Source organism: Diorhabda sublineata, chromosome 5, assembly GCF_026230105.1.
Source record: "Diorhabda sublineata isolate icDioSubl1.1 chromosome 5, icDioSubl1.1, whole genome shotgun sequence".
Taxonomy (NCBI): domain Eukaryota; kingdom Metazoa; phylum Arthropoda; class Insecta; order Coleoptera; family Chrysomelidae; genus Diorhabda; species Diorhabda sublineata.
The window spans coordinates 27240420-27260480 of NC_079478.1; the positions used below are offsets into that span (position 1 = coordinate 27240420).

The 20061-nt window shown below is 31.8% G+C and overlaps 1 protein-coding gene across 1 annotated transcript in view; it reads right to left on the minus strand.

Moving 5' to 3' along the window:
- Positions 1-337: 337 nt before the first annotated feature.
- The window catches only part of LOC130444160 (uncharacterized), a 45141-nt gene continuing 25417 nt past the window's right edge, over positions 338-20061 (minus strand). Inside the window, exon 5 of the mRNA XM_056779201.1 lies at positions 338-608. Within this exon, the coding sequence (XP_056635179.1) occupies positions 398-608 (211 nt within the window). The 3' untranslated portion in view covers positions 338-397. The remainder of the gene's footprint in view (positions 609-20061) is intronic.

The following is a 20061-nucleotide window of genomic DNA, read 5'->3' on the forward strand; positions in this document are numbered from 1 at the left end:
AAATGATGATAAAACTATCAAATTTAAGTCAAATTATACGACCCAGTCTACATACAGAAGTTTTCTGTTATATTTTCTGTTGTAATATGAATTCAACATTGTTTGGTTATTAGTGGGGTTGAAATTTGACAAGAATTTTTTGACACATATGTTTTTAATAACTTCATATAAAAATGGTAATAAAACTATTCAAAACACTATGGCAACTAACAAGTCTTTTAATTCCAGAACAAGACAATTTTGAGCTAAATATCGTAGTATATTGTATATATTCCATGCCTCAAACGTTATTGGAATATTCTGATGAAATACAAGGGTTCAATAAATAAATATATCCATCAGAACATTCTCAATAATATCAAAAACTTGATTACGACAACTACGAGCTTTTTCCTGGCTAACCCAAATTTCTAGCTGAAACTAACTTATTTATATCATTATATGTAGTGATCATGGCTGGACTAGGTTTATTTGAAGCAAGCGATGGACATCCTCTATAACTTTCACATTCTTCTTTGTCTTGACCATTTTTAGCAGCTTTCATGTAACGGAAAAATCTGAGAATTTCTGGATTATCAATCGAAGGTTTACGCAGCTCGTTCAGTTCCCTGAAAAAAATGTAACTATCAAAATAAAGTCGTTTCATCATGATATCACTGTTATTTCATGAGAACTCATTTTGACTGATTAATATGAGTCCCTATTCATCTATGGACTGGTTCAATTGAACTAGTATGTTAAAAAACGTGATAAGGCCTGTACCCAATAGATGTTACTTGTATACCAATAATGTCTTAGCAAAGATCGCCGTATAGGACAATTGAGTGATTATACATACATCAATGTCTAGAAACATCGAAAACGTAGAAAGCTTCAGATAGTGGAGTGTTTGCTAGTTTTCATCTCGGGCTTTTCTTACAGTGGAAGATCCAATTTTTTTACAATATCCCAACAAAAAATATCAAAAATCAATATTTGAGCATGTAACTTCTTTCAAAATATTTTATTTATGTAACTATACGTTGAATTATACCCACATAGATAGGTAAAAAACTCGAGCATGTAGAGGATAATTTTAACCTTGGACAGGTACAAATATTGATGGACTTCAAACAAACCAATTTTTCCCTGTTAAAGATGTTACTACATTCATTGATACAAAAATCATATATGGAAATATGGAATAAATCCTATGTGAAAAATGACAAAATCAATTAAAATATATGACGTGATGTGATTCCTGTCAATGCATTGTTGTTTTTCCAACATATTTGTGTTTAAGAAAACAAATGTTTTCATATGTAGTGTATATAGAACGCCTCAATTATCTCGGAAACGGCTTGAACAATTTCTATAAATTTTTGTGTACTAGGGTTATACGGTGGGTATTATGGTAGTATTTACATTGTTGTCAGATCTTTCTTTCTTTCCGGAAAAAATGAACTTTGTTATTTCAAATGGATGACGCTGTATATTTTTTGCTTTTCGAAATCCTTAAGAAATACTTATTTTCGAAATACTTATTATCTTTCATCTGATGTTCCCTATACCCAAATGCCATCATTTCGGAGTCATAATCGTAGATATTGGTGAATCCCACACCGAATATCCCGAAACACTGAATTTATGGGCTGGAATAATAGGCGACAAAATAATTGGTCTTTTTTTCATTGAGGGTATCTAAAATGATTCGGCTTATTGACATTTAGTGGAGAATAGTATTATGTCTTAGGTGGCTAGGATATTTCCAAATCCAAGTATTTTCAGTTACATTTAAGAGGCAATACCAGCTGATCTGAGCTGGTATCGATAATGAAAGCGACAACGAGTCCAATGGAAATGAATGCGAAGATGGCGAATTCTTATAAATTCTTATATAGTTTTGTTATTTTGTGCGTAATAGCATAATATGTTTGTTTATTTTTATTTTTAGTATATAGTCTTGTAAATAAATACGAAAAAAATTCAAATAATTAATAGTAAAACGTTCAAATAATTAAAATTATTTTTTTTACTTTTCTAATTTTAATGTTATGTATTGTACGGTTTATTATGTATATTTAAATGTGTAAATATTTACTAATAGCCTTTAAATTCATAAACTTGTGAGACAGTGTATAATATAATAATATTATACGCGGTAATATAATAGTTAAGTGAATAAGTTAATAGAAAAAAATATCCAGCTTTCTATTTAGTGGGAGGGAAGTGTCCAGCTGGTGCATTCAAAGATACAACGCGCCCAAGCGTATGCCGATGCGCAGAGTCTTTGACACTTTTCCCCCACTAAATATGAAGCTGGATGTTTTTTTCGTTTAAGTGATTAACTATAAATTTACCAAATTTCAACTTTTGCGGTATTAGTTTTTTTTAATTATTATTTTACATGTGTGGGAGGCTGCCGCAGCCGTTTAATGGTGATACCAAATAAAGCTTAGGACAAGTTTTCAGCTTTTGTGGTTTTGGTCATCAAAAACGGTCACTGGCTCCCGGACTATTATACATGCCCATTGAAAAGCGATAGTAAACAAATAAATTATTGACAATCAATCAGTTTAAACATAAAAATTTCATAGTCTCGTCAGGTATTGATATCCTAGTTATATAACGGTATGAGTAAATAAATATCGTGAAATATTTTTTCCAAAACCATTCCGAAGCAAAGTCTGGAAATAGTTTAATCGACATTTTTAGGAAGCTTGTATTGAAATTTTGAGAACATATTTTATTATATACCTTTACGGGTTGTTATACGACATCCTCAACAAAGATAAAATTAAGGTTGCGAAAAATCTTGATTCACATGATTTAACAAAAGGATCTAAAAATTTCAACAAAGACTCTCGTATTTTGATTTAGAAAGAGCTACAAACATTAGAGATTTGTATTGTAGTATCTTTCAGAAATGTATATAACAATAAAATAAGAAATTCCGTCCAGTTCGGCACAATTTCGGTGTCGTCCATAAGTGTAGGTCTTGAAATATTGTATAAAATGTTTTTTACTCATTAAAAATCACGCAAAATCACTATCCATTTCTTTGTATTTGTACGCGCTGGATACCGCATAATTTGACAATTGGTGCAAATAAATGTTGAAAAAATTCAATCGCGGGGCTACAAAAGATGTCTTTAAGATCGTGATAGACGACTAATCATGGATCTTCGCATATGAACCTGAAACCAAACAATAATCGACTATATGGGGCACTCAAAATCAGCCAAATTCAACAAAAGGTGTTCGAAGCACTTCGAAGCAAATGTCGTCAACTAGATTTTTTGTAATAACTGGACATGTCGCTACCGTTCTATGAGAGCAACGTAAAACGGTCAATTCTAAACGGTACACTAGCATTTGTTTTGTAGAAGTGTTTGTAAAAATCTGGAAAACCAATCGCAGAAGACGGATCATTCTTTACCACGACAATGTGAGCTCTCACACATCAGTTAAATCAAAAACGTTCTTGAACAGTCTAAATAACGAATTGATTGATTGATTTTCTTCTCTTCTTAAGATGCGGTTGATGCATTCAAATAACATGTTTTGGAGGTACCTCAATCGGTAAGTTGTTTTAATTTGCTCATATCAAAACTTTTGTACCAATCTTCGTGGCTACATGGCTGCTCAGATGAAACTCAGATTACCTACAGATAATGCAGTTGTACAGTATAACCTGTTGGAATAAACACTTGGGGATATTCCCTCTATTATTGTAAAATTTATTGCTTGAAACAACCCCGAAAAGTACATTTTTTATTTTTACGTCAAAAGTTTGCCTAACCTAACCCTTTTAGCAGAAAACAAAGCAAGTGTGTCTATGGTGAAACGTCATGGCTGATAGAAGAGTACCACAGATGCTAAAGGATGTTTAGAGGAGAGCATAACCTAAAAAAATGTAGTTTCAAATTTGTTGCATGCGTATCATCAGAATTATTCATTGCACAATATGAACCAGACAATGTATCAAGAGTCCACTTTAGCTGCAGGAAATTTAGCTTTCATCGGAACCTTCCAGGGCGATTTCATTAACTACAATCAAATCATATAGACACGTTGATATATACATTTTTATTCTACTAATAATGAATAAGTTAATCGAAAACTGTCAATCTACCTTACTGGGTTATGAAGTATCCTTTTTCCCGCACAGGAAAGAAGTAATTCATTATATGGATGGCTCCTAAGTTATAATAACTATAAATACTGATTTGACATGTGAACAAAAACCATAAATAAAAAATGTCTGTGTAACCTAATTAAATAAAATAATGATTTATCAAGCCGGACATGAATTTAATTAGAATGAATGCAGAAAGTGACTGACATAATTATATTTGTTCCAATGATCATTATTCAACACTTTCTATATTACCGTTAGAGAGATATGGAAAGTATTTTGATGATTAGGCCGATGGTATCTTGCGCTTGAAAAAAGCTGGTCATTTTTCTAACGGGAAATGATTAATACCATAAAAAGATACCGGAGCTAATACAAATTTGGTAAAAATTTATATGGTTATAGCAACTGTGAATTACGAATATACTATTTTGAAATTCTCCTGGATTAATAATGAAACGAGTTGTAGTTAATAGAGGAATACATCTAATCTAAAGTTTTTAATGAATATACGACTATTTCTTTCAACGGAATGTAAAACAAAGTTAGCAAATATTATTTTAACATTTTTTCACAATGATCTTAAGGCAATGCATCCATATTCTTCCTGGATATTTTAACAAAATTTAGGAACAATGGTTCTAGCATTAGTGCAGCTTGTGTGGATTTTGATCTCAGAAAATAGTTATTGTGAATGATTTTTTGTGGTTGAGGTGACACTTTTATATACTTTAAACTACCAATCAAATTAAAAATTATTAGTGGCTTCGATTTCTTAATTATTCGATCAGAAACTTATTAAAATCTAATATCTCAGTACAGTAGTCTACTTCAAATAGCACTTTTTTATTGTACGTTGAATTTCACCTACAAAGATATAAATATATCGACAGGGGATATGTACAGGGGATAGCAGGGGCAGTTACAACACATAAATACGAAGAAGGTTCTAGAACTACCTGCCCTTACCTAGAGATTGCGGTAGTTACTTTAAAAATACCACTGTATCAGAAAGTGCACAATCTATATAGCATTTGCTTTCAGGTTGTTCAGTATTTGTTTGGCCAATAGTCAACGTTTTCAGTGAATGTGTAAACAATGGAATAATAGGGCATTGTTATGTGATACAATAATTTTATTTGAGAGGCCTTTGCCTAACCAATATAAAAGTTGAACTAAATTCTACTCTGGGTATAATATTGGGTAGTAAAGTTGGAAGGAGGCCGTTTGACCTGCGAAGACCAGTATCACAGTGATCGACCAAATTAGCTAACGACTACAGAAATGCTGAAGAAAATCTGGATGATCGTCGACTGAAAGTGCGCGAGCTAGCAGACATAGTAGGCATTTCAAAAGGTGCGCTACATCGCATATTAACTCAAAATTTGAGCACGAGAGAGCTTTGCGCTAGATGGCTGTTGCATTTGCTCGCAATGAAACAAAAACAGCGTCGTAAAGATGTTTCCATCTAGTGCTTGGCAATGTTTTCAGAACCATGGATGAAACGTGGGTTCAAAATTTTGCACCTGAAGGGACAACCGGCTCTAAAGAAAAAATTCCATCCAGACAATACACCAGCTCACACGTTATTGCAATGGTCAAGTCAATAAATTGCTACCTCTTGCATCCTATTCACCAGATTTACACCCCTTGGATTATTTTCTGTTTCCAGACTTGTAAAAATGGCTCGGTGGTCAGAGATTTTCTAAAAATGAACATATGATGTCAGCACTTAATGGCTATTTTGAAGAGCTTGATGATTATTTTTAAAAAAAGGGTATCGAACAAATTGACTATTGCTGGAAAACTATATGGAGCTTCACGTTGTGAATACATGTTTCTCGAAAATTGTTGTGTTTTCTTTATGAGCGAGGTTCTTCTGGTATCACTCTCGTAAATGGACGTGGTTGGTCAAATGCTAGATTAGAAAGGGATGATGTCGGTATGAAAATATGTTTCAAACATAAAACTGCTTTTCCTGATAGAGATACTATTATGTCGAATACTCTCGTTGTAACTGGAAATGAAAATAAATATTTTTTTATTCTATTCATTCTATTCAAAGTGCATGTTACAGCTATGGCTATATTTGTATGTGATTCATCACAGAATATAAATAATTTACACTTATAAATAGTTAAAACAATTTGACTAAGGTAGTCATTAGTTGATATACATCCATTAGGGTAATCACTAGATATCATTATATTTAGTAAATAAAATTCTATTTAGCTGATAAGCGAAATTGAAATAATCTTTAATTTGAAGCTGACGACGTCTCGTGGCGTATTTAGAGCACTCGGAGGAAATATATATTATTATAAGCTTATTGTGACAATGATGGAAGTTTTGAGATAGCAATGCTAAAATTATATTGCCATGTGTTTATAGAGTGTGGCCAATTCGTTATCTGCAGATAACAGTCAAATTTAGCCTGGATAAGCATTCAGGCTTGAGGTGGATAATGTGTTTCTGGAAAACATGCGATATCAACTTTTTGTTCATCCAATAAATAAAATGTAATATTTATGTCAGAGATTTCTAATTAGCAGTTCCACTGACATAAATTTCTATCATTACATATCATATTTCTGTAAATCAAAAGTCGATAATATAATTTTCAAGACTGTAGATTATTTGATCTTACTGTCATCTCTATCCTGACCGTTATTATTTTTATTTGATTGATACTGTTAATTTGTTGAATTTCCTTTTCTTTACTAGGGAATATCAAATAAAGATATTTTCTACGTTGTTGTATGGTAGGATCCAGAGTGTTGAAACTTATCCATCTATGTCCATGTTGGGATGTTTGTTGAATGATAGAGAATTTCTTCAGTGCTATTATATAATAATTGGGTGTCGATAATTTAGTTGGTTGAATTATAGGTAGAGAGTAAGATTTTTGCGAGGTCATTGGCGGATTGAGTGGAGAAAAACTCAAACTGTTATTATTAATCAATGTTTGGTTACATATCGAAGATGCGAAACTTGAAGACATGCATATCCAATGAGCAATTGGTATTTATCATTATATCTTTTATTTGATGCCTAGCGACCAGTTCACATTCTTTTAAATTGTTCACATAATGATTACCTGCATATATCAAACATTTTACTTCTGCATTTGAGCCATCTTCAGATCTGATTGCGATCACACAGTCGGCCGAGTATCTGAGTAAATTGTTCTTGAGTTCAAGCAACGTAGTTCGAATTTTTGCCAATACATCTCGATTGTGCAATCTATTCATTGTATCGGGGGATTCGTGTCACTGAGCATTTTTCTTGTCGATGCGGTATTTAAAAATTACTAGAAAAATGTTGTCTTGTCCTTCAGCAAATGAGATAAAGTGTGGAATAATCACCTTCTGTAAATATTGTTTTCCAACCAGAATATCCCCAATATCTGCGTTTTCTACTATCCTTCACGGAAGTTTTGCGTTTCTGTCCTTCTTCTTTTGAACACAGTGTAAGCATTGCCTTATCACAATTACTAAATTTTGCGGTGAATTTAATCGAAAATCGAATTTGACCTGGAAGCTTGTATGATATGTGTGCTCAATCATACTAGTCCCCCACTGATTCGCTTTTAGGACGCACAATCGTATCCGAAGTATGTATAATATATATGCTTCAGCTTTTATTTGTCGTTATCGGTAGCAATTATTAAGGCTAGGACACACTAGTCATATACCACTCTGACACCGGTTTTGCTCAAAAGAACGAATCGGTGTAAGAATAGAAGGGATAAGTACACATTTCCTATACGATTCCGAATTCTTTCTGAGTCCTAGCTCCAGCTCGATGCATTCGCTACTCTCGCTCGTCTAGATTCAATCAAAATGGCGAAAGATTCTGTGTGTAAAATATCCAAAAATTTCAGCAACTGAGATTTAGTAGTGGTGGCACTTTGTTTGGAAGAGAAAGACGAAGAAAACCGGAGACATTTTATAAAGAACAGAGAAAAACGAAGATTTTGGGTACATTCTCTCTCACTTATTATCATCCTGATTTATTGTACATATATATACAATGTACTTCCTATTCAATAAAATTGTTTTTAATTAATTGTATTTATACCTTTATTTTTTATATAATAAGTAAGGATAATACTCGTATTTCAATTTGTAGTTGTACCTTTGACATTTAATTCCTTCGCAACTTTTATCCAGATCATGTGTTTGTAGTCGTCGTTTCGTTCCTGTTTGTTTGTCTGGTCATACAGTACTGGATACTTCCTCACCTCTCTTCTGGTTTTATACCTGACAATATTGCAAATTTAGTAAAAAATAACACTGCAAAAACTCGATAATATTATTGCTGATTCCAACCGAAGGCGTCTTGCAGGCGTTAAATGAATAGACTGTACCATCGGATGCATGATCGGAGTTGTGCAGGCGTAGACTTGGACACGTGTCGGAAAAGTGTCAACTGGGCTGTTCAAATTCTTGTATCATTTGCCACTCACGCCCTCCTCCATGTATATGATCGTAGTCGGATCAGAAGGATGCGTGATAGGTGTGTCTCGACTTTAAGACGATTTGTTGTTGATACACTAGAATTTCATATATTATCTATATTATTTAATATTATACATTTTGACAGTATTTCAATAACACAGCTTGTCGGTTTTGATATTGCTTCTGCGTTTGAATTTTCTATTCTGCTGCTCATTCTTTTAATATTCATATATACCTCCAGGTACCTCCAAAATATGTGATTTGAATGCATCATCCGCTCCTTCAGGTGTCGAAAGACGTTGACCTCGCACTTTATTTCTGATCTGTGAGAAAAAGAAGAAATCCTTATTCGCCAAACAATAACTGTATGGTAAATGACCCGTCAATTCGATATTGTAGCTCTTCAAAAACGTTTTCTGCGGTTTCCCTAATTTTTTCGAACACTTCTTTCAAACAAATACTAGTGTACCATTTAAAATTGACTATTATTCGTTACCCTAATGGAACGGTGGCGATATGTCCAGTTATTCCGAAAAAAATAGGTGCCCATTCGCTTCGAATTGTTTAGTGCGCGAACAACTTTTGTTGGTTTTGGCTCATCTTGAAAGACCGTTACAGTGGATTGTTGTTTAGTTCCAGGTTCATATAAAAGATCCTTGATTCGTCGCCTGTCACGATCTTATGATGTCTTTTTTAGCACCTCGATTCAATTCAGCATCTCTTTACCCCAATAGACAAAAGATTTTTTGATCAATTGTCAAACTATGCGGTATTTAACGCGAAAAAAACTTTTCAACAGACAAATGTTCATGCAATATTGAATATTTGTGAGTGGATCTAATGACTAAGTAGGCCTCAATCTCAAAGTATATCGATGTTTTCTGACACAACAACCGATTTTGGACGACTTTCACGAAATTCATCCTGTAGCGCAGTTCCACCAAGATTAAATTTGAAATACCAGCGAAGCACGGAGGCACGAGATGGTGCTCCTTAACCATTGGCGAGTTGATAGGCACACTGCTGCTGTTAAATCCACGTCGAAAGTCATAAAAAATCATCTCACGACAGTTTCCGCGATTTTATCCTATTTCATGACCAAATGACAATACGTTCTGAGTGCGTTCACGATCAAAAATGTCAAAATTTCTGAGGGCGCTGTCAGATTGGACATATTCACATCATTGTTGCCATATCTCAAAACAAAAAGCAAAAGTAGCAGCCTTGGTATTTATTGTTGACTAATAATTTTTTGTTATTCTTTTTTTGTGCTTTCTCAATATCGCTACACGGAGCATTGACATCCATTTTTGAATATAGGCAGTTACTGCTAAGTTATTGAGGTATTATCCGTGAGGCATTGTCGAAATCTGGAGGTTCGCCCCCACTACATATTCCTATTTTCAAGGATAAACTCAGTTTATTATCTAATTATTGATACAACTGTGAACTGTTACTTACTCTTACTCACCCACAGAAAGATATCGATAGGTACTTATCCGTATGGTAGCCGAAGTCTTGATAATAGAAGTTTTGAATTATATAATATTGTCATTTTCGGGAATTGCTATCACTCTTAAGTACGATAATTGTCTGTTATTTCTTAATCATAGTGACTGTACATTTTTATTCAGACGATGGCTCATATTAAGATTTAGGTAGACCTTGTTCCATGAGTAACAGATGAAAATTAAGCTTCTTAAAAACCTGGATAAGGCATCATTCATATACTAATATGCATATTTCAGTAAATAAATGAGAAATTTGAGGGAATTATAAAATATATTAATACATATCCAAGAAAATGTTCTCCATGATTCAAGACTTTTTATTCCGTCGCTCTGGTTGGTTCAGTGAAATGAGAGACAATTATCTGTTTTCAATGTCCTCAGGATATTTATATAAATTAAGACGGTTCTTATTCCGGCTAAGATTATCAACATTCCATTTTAATTCCTCTTCCACAAACGCTGACTATTAAAATGTGAATATTCTCGTTTCTTATTAAGATTTGCAATTATTCAAAAAATCAGATGGACTGACCAAGTACGAGTGGTATTAATTTGAGGGAACGTCTGACAATATTTTCGAAATTTACTTTGATCTTTTTGTAGCCTGAAACTAATGAATTCTGGAATTGGTAGTAGTAGAGTTGATACTATCAAATGCCAGTAGAAACCTCCATGAATTCACTTTTTACTTTTCATTATGGAATCATAACAGTTTCCACTTATATAATATGTAGACGTTCCGAATATGTTTGATACATAATTTTTTTGATACTGTAATACATACAATGATCAGATATTGTGGACAATAGAAAATTGAGCCGTTGCTTTTTAATCATATTTCATTCTTCAATAGTATAACAGATCGATGAGATGATTGATACGTAGTACCTCAATTTAACCCTTCAAACGGTTCATACTTCTGTTAGACGTATATAGGTTATATATTTGGTACCAGATCTCACTGAGGAGTGAGTAAGGGGTAGGGTTAATATGTGCCTCAGTCTTACTCTACTCTTCATCGCTCACTGCCTTTCACTGGACCCTATGCAGGTTTTCTTAGATTTGACTGATAGTAATTGGTCATTTTACCTCTTTGTGATATTTTCTTTCATTTTATTATAATTTTAATGATCGAATGATAGTTGATATATGTTGAATATTGATTTTAAGAAGTCCTTTTATTAGGTACTTCTTTGTGATATATGACGTATTGTATTATATTATATTATACCTCTTGAGTTTGACTGATAATTAGCAATTATGGAACGTTATATTTGAATAATATAGAGAATGCTGTGTTATGATTAATGAGTCACTCTTATATATAAACTTTCTTGCACAAACAAGGAGCTAAACTCCCAGATTTGTCTGTGAGAACGATGCCTCTCATAATACAAAGAAAACATTTTCTGTCTGAAGAGTTGAACTTGAATTTGTTGTGATCGTTCAATCATAACTCTTAATATTATTATGTCGATGAATGAGTGACTAATTGAATGGATAATTGAGAACTTGCCCCATTGTTGTACCCGAGCTATTTTAAATAATAATTAAACCAGTGAAAGCATTACATTAATTTAATAAATTAGTCTTCGTCATTGCTACTAAAGTTATGTCGCAGGAGAATAAATCACTGGGAAAAGTCAAAATTTACAACTAAGCTGAAATTTCTGGAACCATTGGTGGTATTTATACTGAATACACTGTTTACACTATCACTACACCAACACTCATAATCACACTGTCTGTCGCGCGTTTTGATAACCAAGTTATCGTCTTTAGAGACTGAAGGTAAACTAAAACTTGATAAATTGACTTACCTGTGTTTTACTAAATTTTCACACCAATAAACCTTCTCTTGCGAAAATCGATTCCAGCGGGAATATCCATATTCATTCTTTTACTACTAAACTATATAAAAGGAATTGGATCTTTGTCCCTAATTAAGCTACTACTCAACGATTATGATAAAAGAATTGTAAATAGGTTAATCAATCATCATAGGCTTAAGAAATCTCTAAGTGAAACCACTTCTTTCTTTACACAAATTAAAAAACAAGAAAAATTGCTCTGATACCTTTCAATCTTCTCTATACAAAAGGGTTGGAAGGAATATTTTGCAGAGTGGACTTCAAATTGGTTTATAAATACAACAATACATCAAAACAATTTTTGGGTAATCCTAAGGATAAAATACTAAATTTGGAAAAGAGTGGTAGATACTAAATAATCTGTGGTGATTGTGACGGAGAGTATATTGGGCAGACTAAGAGATCCGTTATTGTCCGGTGTAAGGACCACATTTGAGATATGGACGGACCGAAAAATCAGGTATTGCCTTTTGACCCTGCCAGTCACAATCATGACAAAAATATTGATAATGTAAAGTTGTTAAAAAATGTAACCAATACTAAAATGCTGGAAGAATTTGAAAGCATTTACATTGCTAGATGTAAGAGTAGCTTAAATAGGGACAAAGAGTCAATTCCTTACAGCCCACTCTATAGTTTAGTAGTCAAATAATGATTATTCCCGCTAAGGAGTTTTTTTCAGCTTGAATTGATTTTCGCGGAAGAAGGTTTATAGGTGGGAAAATTTAGTATAAAACAGGTGTGTGGAGTTATTAAATTTTAGTTTAGTCTCTGAAGACAATAACGTGGTTATCGTAACATGCGTCAGACAGTGTAATTGTGAGTGTTGGTGTAGTGGTGGTGTAAACAGTGTATTCAGTACAAAATTTGCAATTTACTAAATTTTATAAATAATAATTATTCAATAGATTTTAGCTTAATGATATAATAGCAACTATGTAATAGAAGAAAATAATTCTTTAGATAGAAAAAATATGAAGAGCCTTGAAAAAGATGCATTGTTTTAAATAAAGAACTCTACCGGACAGATAAAATTTAACGTTTTAATATGAAATTTTACAATTTTTGTGATCTAGGAGGTGAAATCTACATAATATCTTCCTAATATCACGAATAATTTCCGATGAATGTGTGGCATAATTTATTTTGAAAATCTTCGGCTTTCTTCCTCAACTTTCGGAAATTACTAATTTATTGCAATTTCCCTGTCAATTGAATCAACAAAACAGAATAATCTCGTTACGTAGACAATATTCACTTTTCGGCATATATTTAAGTAGTCTGAAAATTTATCAAGAAGTATAAAATTTTGTAATTGGTAAAGAAATTGTACGAACGACTAAGAGTACTCCCATATAATTCTTGTACATGAATATGTTAGTTTACGGAGTATACTTTTTCCAAGTATTCGAATGTGACTGGTAGCTACCATATATGGATGGTTGAAACAACGGTACAATTTACACCACAGTAATACCGAAAACCGTGTGGTCTACGAGAATAATCCACGAAACTTGACAAATGCTAGGAATAATACTGAAGAAAAATTAGGAGTATGACTCGACCACTTCTTCAAAAAGTTTTGAAAATGTACGTAAATGGTTTGAGGAGTGTCGTCAACGTGATGGCCGTCATTCAAACCATGTCGTGTTTAGAAAATAAAATTTTGTTTCTTATCTTCTAATTCATACTAATAAATACATATAAAAATTAGTATAATTTATTTTTTTCCTACTAAAGTTGTAGGGTAGTTATGAGACATCCTGTATATCATTTATACGTCAATATATGACAATACTTGAACAGAAATATATGAAACTAGGAATAAACAAAAGTATGTTGTACCCCTTATGAGCAAGAGCATGGGTCAGAGAAATTATTTGTACTTTGACTGTATTATATAACATCCAGATAATATGAAGAAAGAAAATAAACTAAAAATATTCAAGACTGAACTAAAAAGTTATTATATAAGGAATAGACCAAGAAATATACATGATTTAATTGACAACTGTTGATCTAAAACAAACCTAAAACGTACATTGATTGTCATGCCATATTTATACGATAATGATTTTATGTTATATAGAAACACATTTTGGTTTTGTTTTATTTCTTAGATGTAACAGCTAAGTTGGATTAAGGAAAAAGTACTTGATTCCTTTTATATATTTAATGAAATGTGTCACCACGTACATATCATACAGATAGTTTCTGTGGTTATTTATGTGTGTATCGAAGTAACTATTTCAACTCAATGTAATTGATTATACCAGTATTTTTATGTCAATGAACAAATATTATATATATATATATATATATATATATATATATATATATATATATATATATATATATAAAGAAGTCTTTGACTGCTATATTATGAGTAGTTTTTTAATGGGAACGTGGCAAGGAAACACTAAAGTGAACTAACTAACTTTAATATATTTTCCGAGCTTTCGAATATTTATGTATTCTTAATATTTCCCAGACGATGAATTAATTTTCACAAAAATATATTATATGACTATTCAATTAATAATTAACTTTGGAGAAAATTCGTGTTTCCCGTCACCAAAGGATAGATCTTTTGGTAAAATTAGGTTCATTTAAATTTTGCTATGTATTCGAGGCTTTTCGGCATCTCCATACTAAATTCTAATGATTCTAGCCAATATTTACTTTTGTATATAGGACCTTTGCTATCAAAACTGTGCTCTCATCCATTTCAACTATAGTTAAATATATGATATAATATTCAATTGAACGCTATTTGGTTAAAATCAATTTGTGCTCTAATTAACTTCAGTATCAACCATAGTGGTCAAAGCGAACTGAAAATCATTTAATGGAAGTAAATATTTCAGTAGATATAGGACTATTCCTTGAAATCAGTAAATTCACTAATGTTAATCCAAACACTATGTTTTATGAGGTATTGAATGAATTATCCCAACGATTTTCCAAAATCATTTATATAAATTGCTTTCACGTACCCACCAATCTTTAGAGCGATTTGTGAGAAATAAGCGGCTTAAAATTACACGAAAAGATGAGGACGTAGATAATAATTCGATTTAATTAAAAGGACTCATGAATCAGAATAGACTCTTTCCAATTAAAGACAATAGAGTTGTAGTATGCTTTGGAACTGTCAATTGCACATAATTCAATGAAATTCGGAATATTCAGAATACAATTTGTAGGAAGATTAGTTTGATTTCATGCAGAATATGAGGAGAAACGAGGATAATGTCGAATTTAATGTTCGACAAGAATAACAATTGGTACGCCCCACTTTTACAAAAAAAATTTGATTTTAGATGAAGTTCTTTCATACCAAAAGGCCAAAAACTGTTCTGCTAACAATAAACCTAAGTTGGGAGTTATTTTTTTTGCTGTATTTTAGTTATATACCGCAGAAAATGCTGTTAATGGAAAGTTGTTGAAAAATAAGAAGCTACAATCTTTTGTAATGAAATCAAGATTTAATTCAATAATTGATAATATCACCCAATTATAACGAAATTGATCTAGTGCATATTGTTACTATTCCTTATCCAATTAGATTGCTCGTAGATACAATTTTTCCAATTTTACTTATGGTATGGTAAATGCGATGGTAGAATCGGTGTTCACACTAAGGAAAAATTTAATTTCAATACATAGTCCTTAGAAGGAGATGGATGAACTTTTATTATACATTATTTGAGCTTCCTTCCATGTACACATACTTTCAATTGTATGTCAATTTTAAGTATTGTGACCATTTTTTCAAGTTTATATTATATAAATTCACTCTCACCATATCAACTTAAAATGATATATACTTGGAAGGTAACCACTGTTTCATTTCATCTTCTCAACATGCGGAAGTTTCAAAGTACACATTGTGGTTTGGTACATCATCAATAACGAGGACACTACGAGATGTTAAGTAAATTTGGGATGAGTATGGTGTCGATTCCTTTTTTCGTATTTGATATATATAGTCATGCAAATCAACCGGCTTGGATTTTCACTTTGAAATAAAAGGAGTGAATCCATTTTTTCATCCTGCATGAGCTATGTCCAAGCACTGTTTTATTCTCCGTAGGAACATTGTCTCAAGTTCTCTGTCCCTATATCAATATCTTGCCTTTCTTTTTTCTCTTTATGAACCACAATTATCTAGTTTGGCATCGGAACTTGTCAGAAATATTGAACAACTATCGTTTCCCTTTTTCCTTATAATTAAAAGTCATAAATTTGGAATATAAAAACTTTGTGGTCGTGATCTTATTGGCAGAAAAAATGGTTTTCGCATGCTTTGAAAAATTTGAAGATCAGAGATTGTCAACAGATGACTTGCTAAATAAACATTGTTTGCAGAAAATTTCATTACAAATATCGCGAATTTTGTATACAATAATTTTCATTTCCTGTACTTCCAATGCTTTGTCCAGATGAATTTACTTTTTAGAAATAAAGAAAATTGAATATAACATATTTCTGCTTCAATTTTTTGTAATTAAAAATACTCTATATGGTTTAGGTACCTACATATTTTGACAATGAGATACATTTTTGAAATAGTTAAATGTGTATAGTATAGTTAAAGTATAATCAAAATTGAATAATAAATTGGATAACGCACACTTTGCAAGAAACAAATTGACAAAGATTGTTTTGCATGAAATAGTGACGAATGAAGCTAATTTTGAATAAACATTTTTATTAGGTCACAAATGAGTATAAAATATTGTAAACTGAAATGGAAAGTAATGACCTCATCACTATGAGCTCTTATTTCTTTTAAAAATGTGAATCACACCTTTTACATTCTTCTTCAGCAATTTTCACATCGCCTGTAGACATATTAAAAATTATGATTCTGTACCATTTAAGGTAGTATATAGCCTACTTTTCATTGATTATCTTGATAAGAAGTTTGTTCTTTTTTTTCTCTTCATTAATAACATGATCTATTGTTACATTTTCTAGTTGGATTTTGTAAAACAAAATATTCGTTTTCAAATCTGTAGTCGTCCTTCAAACGAGTTTCTTGCTATTATTATTAATTTTTTTTACTTCTTCAAAGTTAATGCTTCTTTCTACTTTTCTTTCAATTGAACTCTCTTGTTTCTTCATTTGTATGTGAATTTGTTTCATATACAGATACAAATCAGGCAGTTTCTTTAGAAAAAGATAATAGCTTAGATAAATTCTTAGTGTCTTTTCGTTTTTTTTTTAAATTTTTCCGATAACCCCCTCTTTTATCAGTTTGCTAGCATCAATTTTCGATAAATATTTTTATTTTGGCTACGTACTTGGTGGATGAATAATATGTAGCAAAAATTTGGTGTTTCCCAATATGTTTTTTATGATTATTTAGTTCAACTCACCTAAGCCTACGATATTTGAGGCGTTCCCTTTTAATGTTGAAATAATATTGTCCTGCTCAGTCTTATCGGACTTATCAATGAAAAATGTCTTATTTGAAATCTATTAAGTATGTAGGCCTAAATTTTATAGATAAAAACCTCTCGTTATTACGTTTCAAAGATCCAAAATATAGTGGACTTTTGGATGCTTTTTTACCTTTCAGTTTCAGTTACAGCTCTCTTACCTCCAGTTACTTGTTTCTTTCTGGTTTTTACGAACACTTCCATCTGATGCGTCATCCATTTTCAATAATCAAATTTCATAATACTGACTTTATAATGATAATAATTAAATAGTTAGCACAACGAACATTTATAAAGAATTAACACTAAAGTGAGGTAGTGCAGTGAATGAGAAAACAAATTCATCTGACGAAAACAAGCAATCCTATTGGTGAGTTAGACTAAGCACGGATGAACTGAAAATGGCCCAAGTAAAAAACTCACTCTGATTGAACATTACTTTTAACGGGGACACAGCACGTTTTTATTAAATCCAGATATAGATTTATTGGCAAATAAATATATACAATAAATCAACTTGTGAAATTTGTGGACAACGCAACGTTTGAATGTTATCAATTGATATAATATGAAACAAAGATTGATGGTCGATAACAATAGAGAAGAAATAATAATAATATCACAAATATTCCTGCAAAATATTTTGTCAAAGCATTCCAAATAATTAGAAAATTTCATATAACTATGAGTAGCTTAACTTCTTCACATTGCCTGAGAAATGTGGGAGGAGGTCTTCATTGAAGGTTGAAAGAAATATGTACCAGAAATAGACACCTTCCATCTCAAACCACTGTTGTTCCATAGCTATGAACAGTACTCATACGATTTACATCGTTAAAGAATCTCTGTTCAATAACTCAAAATATCCTATAGAACAAACTCACTTCTCCAACAAACCTCTTACTAGTTTTTTTCTGTTCCGAGAATTTATCATCAACATACCTATTGGATATGATGAGTAGACATAAGGAAGGTATATCTGCGAGTATTGAAGTTTTGTGTAAAATGCCTTCCGAATGTTTTATAATAAGAATGTGTGTATATTAGAACTTACTTTTCATATTAATTCAACCGATTCTCAGGTACTTACTGAATAAAGTAATGACCATGATATATTGAGAAAATAAGAAGTACAAACAAACTCTCGTTGCACAATGTAATCCCAGAGCTTACTGTTTACTTTTGATTAACGTGAAAATAAACAATAGAATGACTGGGACAAAATAATCATTGAGGTGTACTTAATATTGATATTCAATGAAATATTTTCCGAATTAACGAAGAGCAAACAAATAAATTTGGTAAATTACTTGGAGCAAAGTAAAATATAGAGATTACACAAAAAATACTACGGCTATCTTTCGAATTGATTTTGATTATTTTCCAAACCTACAATCAAAATATTTTTCCCTTAATAAACCGCACCTGCTAAAAGCATGTAAATTCCAGACCCCACGCAGTTATTCCAGAGAATTTTGAATTTAATATCTTCCGTTTTGTTTACAAATTCTATTATCAAAGTAAAGCTGATTATTTGTTGATGTTTTCATGTTTTTCATTGTTCTTTAACTCAATTTCTTCTGCATATTAACAGACAGGAAGCAAAATATTATTACCTTATATCCACAAACCTCTACTGTTACATGACTCTAAATCAGATCTGTAGAAATCTTATAAAGAACAATTGTTATTGCTGTGGGGCTATTCATTGCGAAAATATTGTTCATTTGTCGCTCTTGATGCAGCCAATAACAAAAGGGTTGAGTATTGAGTTCGGGGAGAAAATAGTGAGTAAAGTTTTGAAATAGTGATGAACATCTTATTCCAAATTATATCTCATCTCCATTTGGGTACACTCCAGATAACCAAATTATTTCTTATTATTACATAATACTCAGATTTATCTTAAAAGGAATAGGATCATTGTTAATAAAAATTTGATACATATCAAATAAATTGAGATATCTGTCAAGGGAAGGAAATTCAGGTGACAACTACAGATCAGCATACTCACTAGGAGTGATTTTTGACAGTTCAAACCAAAGAAAAAAAGACTGAAACAATCTACTAATGGTGCCTTATATGATAATTAAATAATTATCCATATGTAATGGGATAAAATTAGGAATCTTGAGATACGCATTGAATAAATCCTTTATCGCTCACACTGGTAATGAATGAAGTAACAGAATAGAGAAAGTACATTTAAATACTTACAAATTAACGACGATTCATTATTAATTTGAATGTCATTCGGAAATAATCTACTCCGCGGGGGGAAGTTCATAAATATTGAATTCATACTTAAAATAACCAACTGTTTAATTCTACCAAACTTTGTATGTATTTTACAATGAATTTCCACTTGCTGATCTGATTAAATTTCTGCTTCCAAATTTATAAGTCATTTAGTTAAAGTTATAATTTGTGTTTTCAATATCCTTTCGGCAAATCCAGTTTATTCAGTGAACTGTGATTGAAAATTCCGATTTTAGTTTTGAATAATGGCTAAACGTGAGCTTAATGTGGATAAAGATAATAGAAGCTGAAAAATTAATTGATTCGAGTAGTCTGTGGAAAGTTTCGGACATGTCCAAAGTAGTAAGTTATATTTCCGTCACTTTTTTCATAGAATTCGAACATTAAAAATACTTT